At 41.7% G+C, this 22,800-nt stretch overlaps 1 protein-coding gene across 1 annotated transcript in view; it reads right to left on the bottom strand.

Moving 5' to 3' along the window:
* CFAP58 (cilia and flagella associated protein 58) overlaps nucleotides 1–16,603 on the bottom strand; it is a 107,184-nt gene extending 90,581 nt beyond the window's left edge. Inside the window, exons 1-6 of the mRNA XM_052661227.1 lie at nucleotides 16,556–16,603; nucleotides 12,164–12,445; nucleotides 10,005–10,153; nucleotides 6,676–6,832; nucleotides 5,582–5,776; nucleotides 3,424–3,561 (exon numbers count right to left, since the gene is read on the bottom strand). Coding sequence (XP_052517187.1) covers nucleotides 3,424–3,561; nucleotides 5,582–5,776; nucleotides 6,676–6,832; nucleotides 10,005–10,153; nucleotides 12,164–12,445; nucleotides 16,556–16,603 — 969 coding nt within the window. The remainder of the gene's footprint in view (nucleotides 1–3,423; nucleotides 3,562–5,581; nucleotides 5,777–6,675; nucleotides 6,833–10,004; nucleotides 10,154–12,163; nucleotides 12,446–16,555) is intronic.
* Between the last annotated feature and the right edge of the window lie 6,197 nt (nucleotides 16,604–22,800).

The raw sequence follows: 22,800 nt of genomic DNA, 5'->3' as shown, positions 1-22,800 counted from the left end.
GCTTTCTGCCATAAGGGTGGTGTCATCTGCATATCTGAGGTTATTGATATTTCTCCCGGCAATCTTGATTCCAGCTTGTGCTTCATTCTGCCTGGCATTTTGTATGATGTACTCTGCATATAGGTTAAATAAGCAGGGTGACAATATACAGCCTTGACGTAATCCTTTTCCAGTTGGAACCAGTCCATTGTTCCATGTCTGGTTCTAACTGTTGTTTCTTGACCTGCATACAGATTTCTCAGGAAGCAGGTAAGATGTCTTTAAGGATTTTCCACAGTTTGTTGTGATCCATATAGTCAAAGGCTTTAGCATAATCAATGAAACAGAAGTAGATGTTTTTCTGGAGTTCTTGTGCTTTTTCTATGATTCAATGGATTTTGGCAATTTGATTCAGAAGATCATCATATCTACTACTGTAGGCAAAAATCCCTTAGAAGAAATGGAGTAGCCCTCATAGTCAACAAAAGAGTCCAAAATGCAGTACTTGAGTGCAGTCTCAAAAATGACAGGATGATCTCAGTTCCTTTCCAAAGCAAACCATTCAACATCACAGGAATCCAAGCCTATGCCCTAACCACTAATGCCGAAGAAGCTGAAGTTGAACAATTATATGAAGACCTACAAGACCTTCTAGAACTAACACCAATAAAAAGATGTCCTTTTCATCATAGGGGACTGGAATGCAAAAGTAGGAAGTCAAGAGATACCTGGAGTAACAGGCAAGTTTGGCCTTGGAGTACAGAATGAAGCAGGGCAAAGGCTAACAGTTTTGCCAAGAGAATACACTGGTCATAGCAAACACTCTCTTCCAACAACACAAGAGAAGACTCTACACATGGACATCACCAGATGGTAAATACCAAAATCAAATTGATTATATTCTTTGTAGCCAAAGATAGAGAAGCTCTATGCAGTCAGCAAAAACAAGACCAGGAGCTGACTGTGGCTCAGCTCATGAACTCCTTATTGCAAATTCAGACTTAAATGGAAGAAAGTAGGGAAAACCACTAGGCCATTCAGGTATGATCTAAATCAAATCCCTTATGATTGTACAGTGGAAGTGACAAATAGATTCAAAGAATTAGACCTGATAGACAGAGTGCCTGTAGAACTATGGACAGAGGTTTGTAATGCAGCACAGGAGGCGGAGATCAAGACCATCCCCCAGAAAAAGAAATGCAAAAAGGCAAAATGGTTGTCTGAGGAGCCTTACAAATAGCTGTGAAAAGAAGAGAAATGAAAGGCAAAGGAGAAAAGGAAAGATACACCCTGAATACAGAATTCCAAAGAACAGTAAGGCGGATAAGAAAGTCTTTTTAAGTGAACAATTTCAAAGAAATAGAGAAAAATGATGCAATGGGTAAGACTAGAGATCGCTTCAAGAAAATTAGAGATACCAAGGGAATATTTCATGCAAAGATGGACACAATAAAGGACAGGAATGGTGTGGACCTATCAGAAGCAGAAGATATTAAGAAGAGGTGGCAAGAATACACAGAAGAACTACGCAAAAAAGATCTTCACAACCAAGATAATCACGATGGTATGATCACTCACCCAGAACCAGACAGCCTAGAGTATAAAGGCAAGCGGTCCTTAGGAAGTGTCACTACGAACAAAGCTAGTGGAGACAATGGAATTCCAGTTGAGCTATTTAAAATCCTAAAAGATGATGCTGTAAAAGTACTGCACTCAATATGCCAGCAAATTTGGAAAACTCAGCAGTGGCCACTGAACTGGAAAACATCAGTTTCCATTCCAATCCCAAAGAGGGGCAATGCCAAAGAATGTTCAAACTACTGCACAATTGCACTCATTTCACATGCTAGTAAAGTAATGCCCAAAATCCTTCAAGCTAGGCTTCAACAGTATGTGAATTAAGAACTTCCAAATGTACAAGCTGGATTTAGAAAAGGCAGAGAAACCAGAGATCAAATTGTCAACATCTGTTGGCTCATAAAAAACCAAGAGAATTCCAGAAAAACATCTACTTCTGCAGAGTACGTTAGTCTATGACTGTCCCTATGGACAGGAGGACAGGGTGGCATTAATGAGCAAGTCTACACGGTATCAAAAGGTATCAAAATGGCAATTCTAGCAAAGTAAAGCACCACATTTTTGTCTCTGGACTTCAAGCTTTATGAATTTTTTTTTAAATTTGCCATTCTTAGAAACTAGTTGATTTTCTGCAAATAAAGAGTAGCAATTATCCCCAGTTTTGACAATGAAGAGACTGCACTTAGCTGGACATGTTATGCTCAGAGCACTGCTAGAAACAGAATCCCAGAAGTTTACGATCTGATAACAAAATACTCCATCTTTCAAGGTGCCCCATGCACGTTACCAAAGGAGAGAATTATTGATTTAAGTATTTTTACTTTAATTTCGCCTTAGGGGCTAATACATTATTTTGCCTTCAGTAGTCATTTCATTTCTGCTTTAACTTGGAGCATTCTCATAAAGAACAGTGAGTCAAGCCTTTCTGGACTGCTTAAATGTTCCTCAGCCTCAGATCCTGTGGGGTCCAAATTAGTTCATCTAAGATGCCTTTCAATTAAAAAATGAAATGTTCTAATTCAGTAGTTATTAATCTAAACCTCATAGTGATACTTCAGAAAATTGTCTGTAAATTTCTAAGACTGCATGCAAAATAATATATAAGATGTACAAATATTAGTAAGTGTGTGTATGTATGTATGTGTGTATGCATGCACACACATGTTTTTATCAGATTCCCAACAGGGGCTGTGACACAAAAACTGTTACAATTTACTACTTGAATCAATGTATTTTTGTGATTAGTCACTGCCCAGTATTCTAACAATACTAGAATAAGTTTTATGGATTTTTCAGAACTGCTGATAAACATAAAGCCACTCTGCTAAGCATATAGGCAGACAATATGTATCCAAGTATAAAATGGTTATCCAAACTTGATTTGCAAGCACTCTTCAATGAAGGGAGACCATTCTTGAAATTCACACTGGGCAGAAGTGAAAATCATGATTCTGCAGCCCTAAGAGTAGACACCAAACAGTACCAGTCCATCCTCCACCCCTCCCATTCCATACAAGCAGTGAAATATAATCTGACTTCTTTGTCACTCACATGTGTAAATGGTTTCTAGCTCTGATCAGCTGGTTACTTGCAAGGCTGAACTACAGAGATGAACATCTGAGCTCGCTTTGGAAAATATCTGCATAATCATATGACCAAGAATCAGCTTTAAGAATGGACGCTATTATAATAAACTGCTTCTGGGCACAAAGCAATCACTGTAGGTTTACACCTGCCTCTGATGGACCAACGCTAATGCAGGTTCTGCAACCAAGGGCTCCCAACAGCATCGATCAACCTGTGTTTATACTACTAGGGAATGGAAAAGGGCGCGCCAAAGGAGCAGATATGTCATTCGGTGTTTACTTTGAGCTCCAACGCCTTCTGCTGGTTTTCTTGGGATAGCTGCTCACAAACCAAGCTGTGCTGTTCATTCTCTTGCTGAAGTTTAGCATTTCTCATCTGAAACTGCTCCAGCTCCTTTGCGGCTCTCTCATTGAGTATCTGAAAGATGCAGAACAAGCTGGTTAATGCTTTTACAGGGGATGTGTACCCACACAGGAGGCCAGGCAGACTTCCTGGGACAGGCAAGGCAACCACCCATTTTTTCATCTTTGCAGAAATGGTTCTCACTCCCCAGTGAAAGCACAAATGCACTCAGATATGATGACTGTTAAATGGCTGAGGGAAATGATGCCTTCTAATGAATAACACAGACAGCATAAATTTTTTTTTTTTTTTTCTGGGAGCCTTGGGAAGCCTTGTTCACAGGTGGTGGATAAATATTTTAATGCCTGTTTGCCATTTGGCAGGCTTCGCAAACGCAACAATTGCTATAATCATTGCAAATGAGCTAGAGATTCAAGCAGGCTTTATCGGCTATGGGGCTCAGAAGCTACATCTTCAGAAGCAAATCCTGCATTAACATGCCTATGATACTTTTGTGAACAGAACCTTTCACTAAACACCAACACAAGAGACAATTCTCCTTAATCCAACTTAAGTCAAAACTGTAGAACAGTAGTGGAATGATTTATAACTGCCTGACTTCAGAATCAGTTTGATTTTCCTCTTCCTTACTTTGACTATCCTAAGAAGATATGGTTTCATAAATACATATTTATAAACACACATATTTTGAGAGGTCATTTCTATTGGGAAAATACTGGAGAGATGAAGGGATATCAAAAAGGTTAAAGAGGGGAAAAGGGGGGAAGATAGTTTAGAAAACACTTATTCCAATAACTTCCATTCAAGCAAAATTTAAACACAGAAATAATCTATCCAACTTCCCATCAGTAGGACTAACTAAGCTTTTCCATGGGTCCTGACTATTGTTTTATGAAGACCAAAAACCTCTCAAAGAAAAGTTTTCATGCTCAAAGAGAGCCTCATGTTTTTCTCATGTATGTGCACATCATATATTATTTACTTTATTTCTGGCTTTACTTTATTTCTGGCTTTATGTAAAATTAATATAGCAACTGACAAATGAATGTGCTCTAATATCTAATTTTTTAAGTAGAAAAATGCTGGATGGCTTGAAAAATAGTTTGGAAACTTCTGAAAAGAACATACTTTCAAGAAATGACTGTTTTCAATTACATGAATTCGTTCTTTAAGAAATTAGAAAAGATAGATTAGTATTTGTGTTCCCTTAAACTGTTACTAGAGAGGAAATGTTAGAAAAGTATATTTAGAACGTATAAAGACTGTGCGTGGTTTTCCAAACTTGAAACTTAAAAATAAGCATGTTAAAAATAAATCATGTTATATTTACAGGCTGGAATGCTCTGTCCAATAGAACTTTCTGCAAGGAACTAAATGTTCTCTGTTCTGCGTATCTACTAGTCCCATGTTACTATGAGCACTTGAAATGGTGCGACTGAGGAACCGAATTTTTTATTTGATTTGATTTTAAATAATTTACATGTAAATAGCCGTACGTGGTTAGCTACCACATTAGACAGTGTGGTTCTATAACTGTGGCAATAACATAAATGAATCTCACAAACACGATATGAGGAGAAAGACACTAGACACCAAAGAGTCCTTCCTGTATGATTTCCTTTCTGTAACGTGCAGAAGCAGGCGAAACTAACGTCTGCTCGGAACTCGGAAGAGAGCTGACCTTTGTGGGAGAGAGTGACTGGGAGGGGGCACAAAACGAGCAGGCTCCTGCAGTGCTGTTTCTCCCAGGCTGGATACAGGTGACCAAGATGTGTTCAAGGTCAGCAAATTCATCAAGCTGTACACCTGTGACTTACACAGTTTTCTATGTGTTATGTTATACATCAATAAAATGGTGAAAAGAGATTAACCTGTTGGAGTATCGGGGAGGAGGAGAGGGCATGGGACAGGGGAGGACATCTCTACCATCAGAGTCATTCAAAGACCAAACACAGTGCTACGTGTGTGTTACCAACACCCATCAACACCCATAGTGAAGGGATTTGCTGCTTTCCAGAGGAAGTTCAAGCATCACCTTTGGCCAGGCCCCACGGCGCAGCCCTGCCCAGCCCACCTTCTGCTCTTTCAGCTGCTGCTCCAGCCTCTGAAGTTCCTCCTTGCTCTTCTGCACATACTGCTGCAGCGCCTTGATTTCCGTCTGCCTGCTGTCCATGTCCGTCTGAATCTGCCTGAGCTCCTTCTCTAGTTTTTCTTTCTTCCGGGTCTCCCGTGAAGCTTCATTCTGACGTTGCTGGATTTCTTGTTGGAACTACGGGCATAGAAAGGACAGGTGGGAAAGAGATGAGCCCCTCTCTAGGACGAGTGGCAACAAGCTGAGCTTCTCCCTCTCTCGGATATTTTCAGGGCAGTGATATTTTAGTAGCGTTTCTCCTGTAGGAGAGTCATCTTTGAACCCCAATGTTCAAACTTTTCCTGAATATTCCGCATTGTTTTTCAGAGCCTCGGCACCAAATGCATACCCTGATGGTGAGAACAAATCCACAAAGAAAGGTATAAAGTCCAGTTAAATATGGAAGCCCAGAGTTCTAGGGAGGTCAAACATGGAAAGAATTCATCCAACTCTCCATCGACAGAAACAAAATAAAATGCAGCCAGCTACCCTAAATATGAAAATGTGTTTTCCATGAGTCCTGGATATTGCTAAACACAGTACTGTATAGTTTTATCATGATGGTCAAGTTCTATGAAAAGTCATTATCTTATCTCACGCTCCAAGGAGTCTCCTGTTATTCTCCTAAAGCTCGCACTTGTGTACTATCTATTTGACCTCTGGCTTTATAGCAAAGTGTACGGAAGGATTCAGCTAGGTGGCTTCCTCACCAAGGAGAAAGGCCAGGGGAACTGCTTCCACCATCCCCAGAGGCAGGGCATCTTGGCTGTCACAGAGGACACCTTCTTGGGCCAGAAATGTAAGCAGTGCCCTGTCTTGGTGACTTCTCAGGCAAAGACTGTTGAGAAGAATGACTCAAGTAAAACTGCTCTTGCAAAAACAAACCAGAGAAACAAGCAGAACCACGGATGCTTCATCTGGGGAACAGGGCGGTAAATCAGAGAGAGGAACAAGACGGGAAGGGAGACTGGAGAAGGATGAAATCTCCTTCTGGAAGGTGATGTTTCTTCGTCTTTCTCTCCGTGTCCAGAACAGACCTGGCTGATGGCCTGCTCTGCCTCTTCCCTGGACCGCTCCATTTCTTGCTGCTGTTCAACGGTCTGAGCTAAGCACTCTCGTAATTTCACCACTTCTGACAACAGCTGGTCTCGCTCCTTTGTCACTTCTTCTTTGAACTTCAGCAAATCCCGGATACTATGAAAGAAGAACATGGGAGTCATACTTAACAGCCACAGCCATCTGTTCAGAGATCCTGTTTATCATCCTCTGAACTCATTTTCATGGGAAAGACTTCCGGTCAAGGATCAACACGATTCAAGTGTGAAAGAGAAATCTTTATCTCTGACATGGGAACTATTTGTGAGTTGTTAACTGGAAAAAGAAGACGTTCCAGTAATAATATGAATATGATCCCTTTTCTTGTTTTTAAGCAATTACAGTCTGTGTGTGTGTGCTATAGGCATTTTTACAGAAATCAAGATTAGGCACCAAACTGATAACCAGTTATCTCTGAGGAATGAAGTTTAAAGTGGAAGAGTTGACAGGCTGATTTTCACTTCTGACTTCCCATATTCCTGTTGTATTTGAATTTGTTACAATAAAACTATAGTTAACAAGAGCTATTGTTAGCTCTTGTAATTAACCCTAAGGAGATGTCAATTTAGGAAATTATTTGCTTAATATATTCACTGGAGAGCTATAACCACAGCTATAAAGTCTAAAATGAAGCAACAGCTTAAGCAAACAATACACATTGTCAGTTTTGTATTCATTCACTCATGAGATTCATTTCTCCCAAAGGGACATACCATATAAAACGTTCCCAAGAACAAAATTTGGAGAATGATTAGTGATGCCAGTTTTGGGAGGGTGCGTGCATGCCTGCTTGGTCACTTGAGTTGTGTCCAACCCTGTGCAGCGCTATGGACTGCAGCCTGCCAGGTTCCTCTGTCCACGGGATTCTCCAGGTAAGAATACTGGAGTGGGCTGCCATGCCCTCCTCCAGGGGATCTTCCCGACTCAGAGACTGAACCAGCATCTCTTATGTCTCCTGCACTGGCAGGCAGGTTCTTTACCACCTGGGAAGCCTTTAGGGAGGGTATGCGGTAATATTTGTTGATATAAATTGTAAACCAGTTACCTCAGCATTTCAAAAACAATTACATATGGTTTGGCATGACTTTCCTCAGAATTAGCATTTTGAAAGTAGAAAAACTGTGTCTGATAAGACCACTACAGCAGAATTCATCTAGAACAAGGCAGCTACTTTAGAGCTAAGGAACCAGAGACCTTGCATTTAAGATGCTTGTAGCTGACAGTCATCAAATGACTATTGGAAGCACAGTGATTGGATAATATGTATTGACCATCCTTTGGTATGATTGTTTAATAAGGAACCCTCAAAATCGCAAACGCTTCTCCAAAAAGACGACCTGGAATTCTAAGATTACTGCAAAGATAGACCGCTACATCTAAGTACACTGTGGAAGATAAAATGCAAGCTGGATTCTTTCATCAGCTCTGCTACTCACCATGTTCTAATTCTCATAAAAACTCCTCCTAACGAAATCAGCTCCCTCATGCTGCTCTTCAATAGCTACTCTGGTTGTATGACTTCTTTAACAAGAAAACAGAGTCATTATGAACACCACATCTTCTGTTTATTTTTCCTATTCCCTCCTGCATTTAGAACTATCCATCAACACTGGATAAATGTATCTAGAAAGCATAGGAAACCTAAACAGCAGGTAAACATTGTCAAGGATGCCTAAGGAAGTGCATGTTCATTCCTGGTTCATTAATTAATGCAAGGTTTTGCATGCCCTGCAGAGTGCTAGGTTCATAGAGGAAAGGTCAAGATAGCTTTCTTCCTTCAAGGAGTTTACAGCTTAATGGGCAGAGAAGTGCAAATCATTTAAGTACAGCATGATAAGTGCCATCTTTGAGGGAAACATTGGGTCCTATGACAGGGTTCCCACCTGGCTTGAGTGGTAAAGAATCTGCCTGCCAATAAAGGAGCCACAGGAGACATGGGTTCAATTCCCGGATCGGGAAAATCCCCTGGAGGAAGAAATGGCAGCCCACTCTAGTATTCTTGCCGGGATAAACCCATGGACAGAGGAACCTGACAGGCTACAGTCCATGGAGTCACAGAGAGTCAGACACGACTGGGCACACAAGCCTGAACTATTGGGTCCTATGGAAAACAGGGAACACAATGACTCCTCTGCCTGATCATTAGGTCTGGGGCTAGGGACGAGGCTGGAATAGAGAAGCTGATGCTGATAAAGTTAAGATGGTGTTTAAGATGGGTCTTGAAGAATGAACAGTTGTTTACTGTGTGGAAAAGGGAAGAAAAGAGATCCGTGGCATGGAAAACAGTATGGCCAAATGCACAGAGACATGGGCAAGCATGGTGCGGCTGGATGTGAGTCTAGCAAGGCTGACTGGGGCAGATCTATGAAGGGCTTTGTATGTTCAAGACTTTGGTCTTTATCCTCTGGAAATGGGTAGTTGTCGAGAGTGCAATGTGTTGGCGATGGAAGCATACAGTAGTACATGTTTGAGAAGCATAAGGCTAGTATGAAAGATGGTAAAGAGGGGAGATGTCTCCTTGAAGGCAGAGAGAACAGTTAGGAGTCTGCTGCCAAATCCTGCAGAGAATGGGGGACCCAGTGGTGATGGAGAGGAGGGGAAGAATGAAGTGATGCTTAGAAGTCAACAAGAGTCAACTGAGTCAACAAGATAAAACTTTAAGGGACAGAGGGGTAACAGGTGTCAAGAGCAAACTATTTTCTGGCCTAGAACCTGAGGAAGTAGGAAGGATAGTGATATGGCTAGTCATGGGTCAAAGGACGTTTGGGAGGCGCTGAAAACCTGAGTAGAAAGTCAGCCATTTCCATTCCATACAAGTTTCACAGAAATAAACTTAAAATCTTTACTCATTTTCAAACTGTATCGCTGACTTTATAGAGCCAGAAGTTTGATATAACCACAAATTAGTCCTGAGGGGACTTCCCTGGTGGTCCAGTGGCTAAGACTCTGCACTCCCAATGCAGGGGGTCCAGGTTTGATCCCTGGTCAGCAAACCAGTTCCCACATGCCAAAGAGTTCACATGTTGCAACCAAGACCCAGAGCAGCCAAATAAGTAAATAAATGTTTAAAAAAAAAAGAATATCTTTATTTTAAAAAGAAAAAACTGAAGTTCTTGGGTGTGGAAAAAGGGAGTATTAAAAAGAAAAACAGTAATAGACAAGAAATTATCTCTGGGAACCCAACAAGGGAGTGTCTCATATTCACAAAGAACCAGCAAGCCCCAGGCTGTCTGTTGAAGAAGGAGGCCTCTGCAAAAGTAAAATGACCTACTTGCTATCTTGGTCCATGGACAGTCCAGACCCTTGCTCGACTAGTTTGGTTAGGTTCACTATTTCCTCTTTCAGGGCAAGAATCGTCTCCTTTGCCTTCTGCTCTTTATCATAGGCTGAATCCACCATCTTCCAGGCCTTTTCAATTTCCTAGATGAGCCATCGGATATGAGTGAGAAAAACCAAACTAGGTTCCAGATGCAACATAAATTGAATAAATAGAATAATAAAACAAGTACAATATAGAAGTTATTTATAGGGACAGAAGATTATACCTTATACACTACGTATTAAATGTATATTGACTTACTGCATTGTTTGGCATGAGTTAGTCAATATGAAGAGCTGTTTTAAAGATGGAAACTGGCAAAGGATATTTCCTCTTGTGTAGGTGAATGTAGTTACAGGGTTCACATACTGCAAGAGTCGCTAGAATTAGTAGGATTATTTCTAATAAAGATGTTAAGTTATGTTTACAAAATCTAAAACGAAAGTTTATGTGCTTTCCAAGTCCAGATATTTTATAGAAAAAAAAGAAAAAAAGGAATGGTCTTGGATCCAAGTCCTAAATGTGAAGCTCTTCATAGATTCCATATTAAAAATATGTTTTGCCCTCAGGCCCTAAGCGAGCTCTTGGATGGCAATGTGAACTTTAGAGCCATCCATAGAAATGAGAACTTGACTGTCACCTAATTGTACACAACAGCCTTGATAATTCCCATTTCCAGAAACCCAAGCCTAGGCCTTCTCATTGAATGCTTATAGGGGAAAAGCAATACTATTCTGAATGCAATGTGGAATACTAACAGAAATACTTAAAAGAGAATCACAGGCTTTATAGTACATGGATGAAGGATAGTAAATGTTGCAACAGACTTGAGTTTTGCCCTGCCACTTAATTGTCTTGCAAAATTTCATCAAGTGGAATGTGAGCCCTTTTACGCAAATAAGAATCTACATGTTTAAGGTGAAAATATTTTACTTTTATGTGACAAGGAATAAAATGAGTGGAAGTATTTAATTAAATAAATCCATCCCTTACATTAGAAAGAGATAATTCTTGGGTAACTGCAGCACATAATTTAGTGATTCAAAACAAAATGTCAGTTCATGGGATATTTCTTTCTGTAGCAACCATATGTACTATTTTCAGCAAAACAAAAGAAAGATATTTAAATGAAAATATGATTATATGAAGCTCTGTCTGAAGCAATTTCACCAATTATATTTTAGTCAATTCATGACTTTAAATTTCAGTTTGTTAATTTACAATAAAAAGTGGGAGGGAGTTCTCATCATAAAACGATTTAAAGCCTTCTTATATTGGTATCCCTGCAAAGATTAAAAGAAAATAACAACAGAGAGAGAGACACTGAAAAAATTGGGGTATGTTTAACTGTATGATATCAAGGGAATTATCTAAACATTTTGTGATTATTTTTCAGCACTAGGGTTTCAATTATAAAATAAAATATCTTAACCTCTTATCACCCGACAATCTACAAGGAACGTTTGTGTTTCACCTTCAAAACAATGTAACATACTTAAGGATGAAAAAATAAAGTGTAAAATAAAGCCATACTTCCTCAATAACCACTCCTCCAGACTGAACCCCTATTCTTCCATTATGAGAAACTGGGACAATCATTGCAGAAGCAAAAGGGTGATAAGAGAAAAGATCATAAAAACTACCATCTGAAAATTCTCAAAGTAAACTCTCCCAAAATATTGGAAAAAGTAGGAATATGAAAATATCTTTAACAAGCTATCATCATAAAGTATTTAAATACTTATCTTTCTTCAAACAAGAGATACTGAGATTCCTAATATCACACTTACTTATGGCCAAATGTTTTTGCTAACCCAGTATTTCCTAGAACCAAGTCAGTAAGGTTCTACATTATTTTCTACATAGTGAAATTCACTCAAGCAAATTATTTTCTTTGAAAATGAAATTTTTCATTATTTTTCATAAAATTTCACAAAATCTTCAAAATTTCCATTATTCCCTAGGCTTAATGAATACATAAATCATGTAAATTTTTACTTAGTAACTTTTAATACAGTCCAGAGCTGCCAATATAATGAAAGGATGATGTTTTAAAGATGGGATGCATTTATGGCAGCTCGCCATGGTTCCTTTTCTAGAAGATGACTGACCTTCTTCAGGGATGCGATGGTGGTCTGATCATCCTGAGAGAGCTTCAGGGCAGTGGCGACCTTCGCGGAATTAACCACGATCTCTGCGTTCAGCTCTCTGCACTTGGCCATCAGACGCTTTTCATTGTCATAAGACTTTCTCATGACAGCATGAAGCTTCTCATATTCAACCCTAAATTTCTCCAAACTTTTGTCCCCTGAAAGTTCACTGAGAACCTCCTGAAAATCCCTTTCGATTTCTTCATATGCAGTTTCCTCCAGCACTAGCTTTTCACTCTTTTCCTGTTCAAAAAGTCAAAAATGAGAATGAAGATTGCAATATTTACCTCATCACTATTCAGGAATGACTATTACTATCCGTGAATAAGACCTTCGTACAAGCGAAATAAAAGCTACTGATAAATAGGCGATGTATATGAAGGTCTGCATATACATGGGCTTCTCTGGGGGATCAGTGGTAAAGAATCCACCTTCCAATGCAGGAGACTCAGGAGACACTGGTTTTTTCCCTGGGTAGGAAAGATACCCTGGCGGAGGTTATGGAAACCCACTCTAGTATTCTTGCCTGGAGAATCCCATGGATGGAGGGGCCTGGCAGGTTACAGTCCATAGAGGGGCAGAGTTGGACACGACTGAATGAGCATAAACATTCTGCATATATGTATACATAGGCATAAGGATAATAATATTTCCTAATATTTCCTCCCACATAGTGCTAAGGATTAGATTAGATGGGATAATTCACGTTAAACACTTAGCCAAGTGCCTGGTAAACAGTAGGTACTCAATAAATTTTGAGAGCTGTTATGATTATTCCAAGCCTGCTTCTTACCATCCCCAGGACTGCAGAGGGAAGCCACAGCATGCTGAGGTCAGACATAACATAGATACCATGAAATCACGTTTACAATGAAACCTGTCCAGAATGTAAAGTATTCTATTTTAAAATATTCCATCATTTTTACCCCTTTAAAAATTAGCCTAGTTCATCTCCACAAGAATTTTGAAATGCCCCGTGGGCAATGGTCATGGGCTTTCTCCACATTTGCTTTCCACGATTAGCTGGGCAGCAAATTATTTAAAATAAAAGCATATAGATGTAATTCAAGCAAGTCTGACTTAGATGAGAACCAAGATTTAGTTATATAAGAATTCGTATGTCCCTAGCGTTGTGGGCAGAATTGTGTACCCTAGAGAAAGGACACGACTGAGGCAACTTAGCAGCAGCAGCAGAGAAAGGTATGATGAAGTTCTAACCCCCAGTAACTGTGACTGTGACTTTATTTGGAAACAGAGTCATTGCATATACAATTAAGTTAAAGTCATATGGAGTAGGGTGGGTCCTAATACCATATGTCTGCTGCTGCTGCTGCTAAGTCACTTCAGTCGTGTCCAACTCTGTGCGACCCCATAGACGGCAGCCCACCAGGCTCCCCCGTCCCTGGGATTCTCCAGGCAAGAACACTGGAGTGGGCTGCCATTTCCTTCTCCAATGCATGAAAGTGAGAAGTGAAAGGGAAGTTGCTCAGTTGTGTCCAACTCTTGGTGACCCCATGGACTGCAGCCCACCAGGCTCCTCTGTCCATGGGATTTTCCAGGCAAGAGAACTGGAGTGGGGTGCCATCACCATATGACTAGTGTCCTTATAATAAGGGAGGAGTTTTTATAATTATGTGGGGTAATCGATGTTAACTAAATTTATTGTGATAATGACTTCAAACTGTATACATAAATCAAGGGGGGCTCTCTGGTGGCACAGAGGGTAAAGAATCTGTCTACAATGTGGGAGACCCAGATTCAGTACCTGGGTCAGGAAAATTCCCTGGAGAAGGGAATAACAACCCACTCCGGTATTCTTGGACTTCCCTGGTAGCTCAGCGGTAAAGAATCCACCAGTAATGCAGGAGCTGCAGGAGACACGGGTTCGATCTCTGGATTGGGAAGTTCCCTTGGAGGAGGGCAAGGCAACTCACTCTAGTATTGTTTCCTGGAGAATTCCATGGAGAGAAGAGCCTGGTGGGCTACAGTCCACGGGGTCAAAAGGAGTCGGACACGACTGAAGTGACTTAGCACACACACACATATATCAAATCATTATGTTATACACCTGAAACTAATACAATGCTTCATGTCAATCATATCTCAGTGAAAAAAGTAGGGGAGGCATTTGAACACAGACACACACACACACAAGAACCCATGTGACAGACGGAGGCAGAGATTAGACTGATACACCTGCACGCCAAGGAAAACTCAGGATGGCTGGCCACCACCACAAGCCAGGAAAAGGCAAGGAGGTATTTTATTCATAGTCTCAGAGGAGCATGGCTCTGCAGACATCTTGATTTCAGACTTCTTAGTCTCCAGAACTGTGAAATAATAAATTTCCGCTGTAAGCTACCCAGTTTGTGGTACTATGTTACAGATGCCCTAGCCAGTGAATACACCTATTTCTTACTACAAATGGCATGAAAGTGAAGTGAAAGTGAAAAGTGAAGTTGCTCAGTCGTGTCCGACTCTTTGCAACCCCGTGGACTGTAGCCTACCAGGCTTCTCCATCCATGGTATTCTCCAGGCAAGAATACTGGAGTGGGTTACCATTTCCTTCTCCAGGGGACCTTCCCGACCCAGGGATCGAACCCAGGTCTCCCGCATTGGAGGCAGATGCTTTACCCTCTGAGCCACCAGGGAAGCCCTACAAACGGCATAATAATAATAAAAAAGAATGAGTATTGTTAATGTATTTATTCAGAAAATATTGATTGAATATCTTCGGTATATAAGTTGGAATGAAGAGGCTGGAGGAGATACCAAAGTAAGGAATAAACAGCCTTCCCATAGGAAATGTGTACATTAAGAGCTGATGCAGTATGTATGCAGAAAATAGAAGCATGGAGTTTGATACCTGCCATAAAATAGATTCAAAATTCTATGAGGACCTATAGGAAGAGGGAATTACTTCCGGCAGCAAGAATTAAAGCCAGTTTCATAAAGGAAGTGGCATTTGAGCAGGTATAAAAGAGAGATTGGAGTTTTCGCAGGTAGACGTGGAGAGAAAGGGCATTCCTGGCCCATGGCAAAACTTGATCAAAGACTCAGGGCCAAGCAGGTATCCGTGATTTGAAATTGGTTAAGAGGTTCAAATTAGCTAAAGAAGTATGATGTGGAGAGGGACGGAGACTAGACAGGGAGATAGGGACAGACTGGACACCTTGAATAGCATTCTAAGGAATATAGAGCAAATTATTCTGGAAGCCACAGGTAACCACTTAACCTTTTGAGCAAAGAACTGATAAGTTTTGAAAGGTCTTATTTATGTTTGTAACATTATGCTTTGATATCTCCACTAAAACAGGCTTTAAAATCAAAACTATTGCTAACACTGTTGACGGGAATGTAAATTGCTACAATCACTATGGAGAACAGTATGGGGGCTTCTTAAAAAAACTACAAATAGAGCTACCATATGACCCAGCAATCCTACTCCTGGGCATACATCTGGAGAAAACCATAATTCATTCAAATAGATACATGCATCCCAATGTTCATTGCAGCACTGTTAACAATAGCTAGGACATGGAAGCAACCTAAATGTCCATCAACAGAGAAATGGATAAAGAAGATGTGGTACAAGGTGGGATGGGGGAAGGGAGACTCGGGCGGGAGGGAGATTCAGGAGGGAGGGGATATATGTATACATACATACAGCTATTTCACTTTATTGTACAGCAGAAACTAACACTGCAAGACAATTAAACACCAATACTAAAAATTCTAAAAAGATGTGGTACATATATATGATGAAATATGACTCATATTACTAGGCATAAAAAGGAATGAAATAATGCCGTTTGCAGCAACATGGATGTACCTAGAGACTGTTGTACAGAGTGAAGTAAGTCAGACAGAGAAAGACAAATATCATATGTTATCTCTTGTACGTGGAATCTTTAAAAAAAAAGGTACAAATGAACCTATTTATAAAACAGAAATAGAATCACTGATGTTGAAAACAAACTTATGGTTATCAGGGGGAAAAGATGCAGGAGAAGGATAAACTGGGAGATTAGGATTGACATATACATATTACCGTATATAAAATAGATAATAGCCCTCTGTTGTACAGCACAGGGGACTGTACTCAAGACACAATGTAATGACATACATGGGAAAAGAGTCTTAAAAATAGTGGTTATATGTATATGTAGACCTGATTCACTCTGCTGTACACCCAAAAATAACACAACATTGTAAATCAACTATATTCCAATAATTTTTTAAAGAAAAACTTCTATTGCTAGTCAAATAAATTAACTGACACAATCTCGAATCCCAATAATAAAGTAAAAGTCAAATTCTCCCTGCAGACTTTGGGTAAGTTGTCTAGTTTACCTTCTGCCCTGACAAACCCGTCTTTTCCAACATAGAGAAAGTCGACATGCTACTGGTCTTCAAAAACACCTGTACTGTTGATCACGCTTCTAAATATGACATGCAAGCAAAACAGAGTCTATATCTTAAACCAGATATGGAGTCACAAGCATGTTTATAGAACATTTTGTATAACATTAGTATTAATACTAACATTAAACTCAACAGAGGTTTTCTTCCTGACTAAAAAGCAGATTATTGCAAGGATCATAATACAGCAATTCCACAAAGAAGGAAAACTCGTATTAAGGAATGGTGCTGCTGCTGCTGCTGCTGCTAAGTCGCTTCAGTCGTGTCCGACTCTGTGCGACTCCATAGCTGGCAGCCCACCAGGCTCCTCCATCCCTGGGATTCTCCAGGCAAGAATACTGGAGTGGGTTGCCATTTTCTTCTCCAAGGAATGGTGCTGCTGCTGCTCAATGCTTTCCCCTTGTTGATGCTAAACATGAACACACAACAAACATTTATCCCAGCAATGTTCTTGGTCCCCTCCATGTAAATGGTATTTACCGGACATGGAACAACAGACTGGTTCCAAATTGGGAAAGGAATATGTCAAGGCTGTATATCGTCACCCTGCTTATTTAACTTATATGCAGAGTACATCATGCGAAATGCTGGACTGGATGAAGCACAAGCTAGAATCAAGATTGCCGAGAGAAATATCAATAACCTCAGATATGCAGATGACACCACAGTTATGGCAGAAAGTGAAGATGAACTAAAGAGCCTCTTGATAAAGGTTAAAGAGGAAAGTGAAAAAGCTGGCTTAAATCTCAACATTCAAAAAACAAAGATCATGGCATCCAGTCCCATCACCTCATGGCAAATAGATGGAGAAACAATGGAAACAGTGACAGACTTTATTGTTTTGAGCTCCAAAAGTCACTGTAGATGGTGACTGCAGCCATGAAATTAAAAGATGCTTGCTCCTTGGAAGAAAGGCTATGACCAAGCTAGACAGCACATTAAAAACAGAGACATTATTTTGCCAGCAAAGGTCCATCTAGTCAAAGCTATGGTTTTTCCAGTAGTTTTTCCAGCTGAGCACCAAAGAATTGATGCTTTTGAACTGTGGTGTTGAAGAAGACTCTTTTTTTTTTTGCCTATGTTTTATTCTAGAACTTTTATGGTGTCCTAAGAGTCCCTTGGACTGCAAGGAGATCAAACCAGTCAGTCCTAAAGGAAATCAACCTTGAATATTCATTGGAAGGACTGATGTTGAAGCTGAAATTTCAATACTTTGGCCACCTGATGCGAAGAACTGACTCATTTGAAAAGACCCTGATGCTAGGAAAGACTGAAGGCAGGAGGAGAAGAGGACGACAGAGAATGAGATGGTTGGATGTTATCACCGACTCGATAGACATGAGTTTGAGCAAGCTCTGGGAATTGGTGATGGATAGGGGAAGCCTGGCAAGCTGCAGTCCATGGGGTCACAAAGAGTCGGACACAACTGAGCAACTAAACTGAAATGGTATTAACATCAACACTTGATCACCAGCCTAAAGACTTGTTCACAAGAAAAGTTTTCTCTGTGCACCTAGCACTTAGCATAGGCATGGAAAAATACCAAAGAAAAAAAATTGTAAAGAAACTTTTATGAACAAAAGAAATTTGTTTCTATTGTCATCTTAAACTATATTGCAATGCAAAGCAAAGCAAAAATAATCTTTTAGCTGTGACCAATAACCAGTTGGTATCTACACTGTTATAGCATATAATAGTATCTACTTCAGAAGCAGGATTTCAACATGAACTGATCAGAAAGGAGCTGTGATGCTCCTTCTTACAACACCGATTTGGGTGCGTACTATTAGCCAGGCACTGTTCTAGGTGCTGAGAGTAGTGGGGAAAAGGGAAAAGAAAAAGAGAGCTGCAGTGAAAAATGAGGCTGCATGGAAATGAAGACTTATGAAAGCAAACAGTGAAGTTGCTCAGTTGTGTCCGACTCTTTGCGACCCTGTGGACTGTAGCCTACCAGGCTCCTCTGTCCATGGGATTTTCCAGGCAAGGGTACTGGAGTGGGTTGCCATTTCCTTTTCCAGGGTATGAAAGCAAAGGTGAGGACAATTTGACTGAGGTCAAATGAAAAGAAAAATAGATGAAAAAAATGACAGTAGATTATGAAAGGGAAGAGAGACAGGAAAATAATTATAGTAGTGATATCTGGGGCTTACATAGGGAAAATGAAGAAGAATAAAATAAACCAAGAGCACTAGTTGGTGGGAGGGAAGGAAATAAAGGAAAAATTAAAGAACTAGAAGAAACAGGAGGAGGAAATGGGAAGAAAAGAGGTATGAATGAGTGTGGGTACTGAAGGTAAGAAATTTGGCCTTGGATGGACAACAAACACATGAAAAAATGCTCGACATCACTCATTTTCAGAGAAATGCAAATCTAAACTACAGTGAGGTATCACCTCACACCAGTCAGAATGGCCATCATCAAAAAATCTACAAATAACAAATGCTGGAGAAGATGTGGAGAAAAAGGAACCCTCTCACACTGTTAGTAGGAATGTAAATTGATAGAGCTACTGTGGAGAACAGTATAGAAATTCCTTAAAAAAACTAGGAATAAAACTATCATATGACCCAGCAATCCCATGACTGGGCATATACCCTGGAAAACCATAACTCAAAAAGATCCATGTTCCCTTATGTTCATTGCAGCACTATTTACAATAGCTAGGACATGGAAGCAACCTAGATGTCCATTGACAGATGAATAAAGAAGCTGTGGTACACATATACAATGGAATATTACTCAACCACAAAAAGGAGCAAATTTGAGTCAGTTGAACTGAGGTAGATGAACATAGAGCCTGTTATACAGAGTAAAGTAAGTCAGAAAGAGAAAAACAAGTATTGTATATTAATGCATAAACATGGAATCTAGAAAAATGGTATGTAGAGAATGGACTTATAGACACAGCAGGGGAAAAGGAGAGGGTGGGACAAATTGAGAGCATATCAATGTCATGTATACACTACCATGTGTAAAACAGGCAGCTAGTGGGAAGTTGTTGTTAACACAGGGAGCTCAGCCCAGTGCTGTGTGACAGCCTATAGGGGTGTGATAGGGGGTAGGAGGGAGGAAGGCTCTAGACGGAGGGGATATATGTGTACTTATGATTGATTCACATTGTTGTATAACAGAAAGCAACACAATACTGTAAAGCAATTATCCTCCAATTAAAAGTAAAATTTTTTAAAAAAGAAAGACATTTGGCAGGATGGATGAGAGTGATGGAGACTAGAGAGGGAAACAGATGGAGAGTATGAGAGGGATTGTATGATAAGGAGAGAGAGTTGTTGACCGCATGAAGATGGAATTTGCAAGGGTAGACTAGGTGTGGAGGAGGTGGAATGATGAGGGGATGTGAAAGGTGTAAAGGAGACCAAGGAAGGGATTAGAACAGGGATATGATGGTAGTGAGAGAAGCTGGGACCAGGCCTGGCTTCGTGGGTGTGTGAACTATTCAGTTGCAGGAGCCTGCTTGCTAAGATGTGCTCCACCCTTGGTTTACTGTTCTGCTCAAACCTGTTAATTTTTTTTAACATGAGACTCTGCATTTTCATTTTTCCTTGAACCCCATAAACTATGTAACTGATCCTGCTGGAACTGACCACGTGATGAGAGAGACTGCGGAGGTCTCTGATGGAGTGATGAAGGATTTGAATTAGGGCCATAATGGATGAGGACTGGGACTGGCAAGTGAGGACAGGGATCTGAGCCTGTCCAGGTTATAAATGAGGGTGCTAAGGGACAGGTCGATGGACAGGGGAGCCGGGTGTGCTGCAGTCCACAGGGCCATAAAGAGGCCCACACGACTTAGCTGCTGAACAACAACAATGGACAGGCAAGGGATGACTAAAGAAATAACCTCACATCAGTGAGGCTGAAGTTGGAGTGTGTTACAAAGTGGGGGAGTGAAAGGAGGGCCTAAGACATCAACACAGTGGTCAGGGACAGCCCAGGGCAGTTAGTGATGGGCTGAAATGAGTAATGAGCTGATAGGGAATTGTGGTGTGATGTGGTCAGTAAATAAGGGTGACACTGGATATTCATGAAGCCTTCTTCCAGGTTTCCCCATTTAGCAAGACATCAATATTTCTGTGTGTGTCTCTCTTGTGGTTTCACCTTCCGACTCAAAATCTAGGAGTGGGGGCCTGTCATGTGTGTGTGTGAGGGGGGAGACTTGTGAAAGTCCTACCGCACTTTGCACCGTGCAGAGTTTAACAGGGTGGGGTGGGGCCGGCGGGGGGGTGTCCACCCAATGGTAGGAGGGGCAAGAAAGAATGGACCCAGTGCCAACGGGAACCGGAGGAGGGGGGCAGTAGGGAGTGAGGTTGTGGGAGAGGATAGGATGCTGACTGAGGGACTATTCGGAATCGGTGGATGTGACACGGGCTAGCAGAAGAGAGACCACGGGGAGGGGTCGAAGGAGAGGCGACAGAGAAGGGGGCGCTGACTTCTGACCTCGGCCATCCTGGCGCGCTCTGCGGGTGGCCTCAGAGGCAGCTGTGGAGATCGCGGAAACTGGGCCGCCGGCTGAGAAGGGGGGCCGAAACCCGGCGCTCCGCGCGTCCCCCGGTCTCCTGGCAACCGCCTGGCCCTCTGGGGGCGCTAGCGAAGGTTCGAAAGGGGTGGAGCCTCCGAGGCGGGCACCCGGGCTGTGCTCCTCAGAGTCGCGGGTGCATCCTGAATGGGGCGGGACCAGGGCAATGAGCCGCGGTGTCTCTGAGCGGCTGGGAGGAGTCCCGGGGTGTGAGGAAGTGAGCAACACCCAAGACCAAGGAGACTCGGGTTCAGACCCGGGATTAGACCCGGGAGCCGGCAATGGAGAACCAACGACTGACGCTTAGAAGATGTGGATCAGAGGGTTTGAATGAAGGAAAGCCCGGCAGTCTCCCTCTGCCTTCTGTCACAAAGTGACTCGGTCGCGGGAGCAGGAAGTATTCTCGGTTCGCGGCAATTCCAGCCCTTGTGAAGCAGCTACTGTGCGCAAGACATAGGGTGGCGGGGGTGGGGGGAAGAGAACTAAGGTAGAGGAAACACAGACCCTGCCCCCAAAGGCTGTAGTCACTAGTGGTGAAGAAAATAGGGTGCAAAGGCCGAGGCACCCTGAAAAAATACGTGGAGCCACGTCCTGAAAAATCTGCCTTGGTATCTGATTTCTCTCCTCCTCCCTGTCCCTCCTCCTCCACTCCTTTAGACTTCAGGTGCAGGGTTGGAGTAATTAAACTCTTTAATTAAAGACCTCTATCTTGTTTCCTTTTTTCTCATTTTCCCCACACCTCAATTTCAGCCTCCATAGGAATTCATGCTACTGTGCTTGGGTATATGGGCTTCCCCTGTGGCTCCCACCTGCAATCCAGGAGACCTAGGAGATGCTGGTTGGATCCCTGGGTGGGAAAGATCCCCTGGGTACGACCATGGCAACCCACTCCAGTATTTTTGCCTGGAGAATCCCATGGACAGAGGAGCCCAGCGGGCTACAGTCCATAGGGTCACAAAGAGTCGGGACAAGACTGAAGTGACTGAGCCTGCACGCACATGCCTGGGTATATATTTTTGAAAAAAAGTAGAGTATTTTCATTGGTGCATGTTTTTAATTGTAACAATGGTATTGGACTTTAAGGATCATCCTATTTTGTAGTTTTCACTCAGCAATCTTTTAAAGGTTCTGTCTCTGCTTTGTCGGAGAAGGCAATGGCAGCCCACTCCAGTACTCTTGCCTGGAAAATCCCGTGGACGGAGGAGCCTGGTGGGCTGCAGTCCATGGGGTCGCTAAAAGTCGGACACAACTGAGCAACTCTGTTTTGTAGGTGTTGCAATCCAAGTTCATTGCTTCTTATTGTGGCACTGCTTTCTGTGTTGGACATCCTTATCTTTTACCTTCAGCCCCCCAGTGCTGGATACCAAGGCTGGCTCCACTCCAATATCATAAACAGTGCAGCAATGGTCATCCTTGTCAGTGGTCTTTAATGGACCTATGAACAAACTCCTCTGAAATATATGCCTAGGAGTGAAATTGTTAAAACCAAAGGGGATGCATGAGGCCATCATATTCAACTTGTCCTGCACAGACACATCCAGCCAGCCAGCCAGTGGGGGCTGAAAAACAGACCCCCATCCTCTTGCCCATGTCATGTGCTTTGCTTGGGGGAAAATATGTCCTTTTCTTCCCACCAAAGTTT

Source organism: Budorcas taxicolor, chromosome 23 (assembly GCF_023091745.1).
Source record: "Budorcas taxicolor isolate Tak-1 chromosome 23, Takin1.1, whole genome shotgun sequence".
NCBI classification, from domain to species: domain Eukaryota; kingdom Metazoa; phylum Chordata; class Mammalia; order Artiodactyla; family Bovidae; genus Budorcas; species Budorcas taxicolor.
Note: the sequence above shows the minus strand (reverse complement) of the source record. Positions and strands in the feature narration are given on the sequence as shown.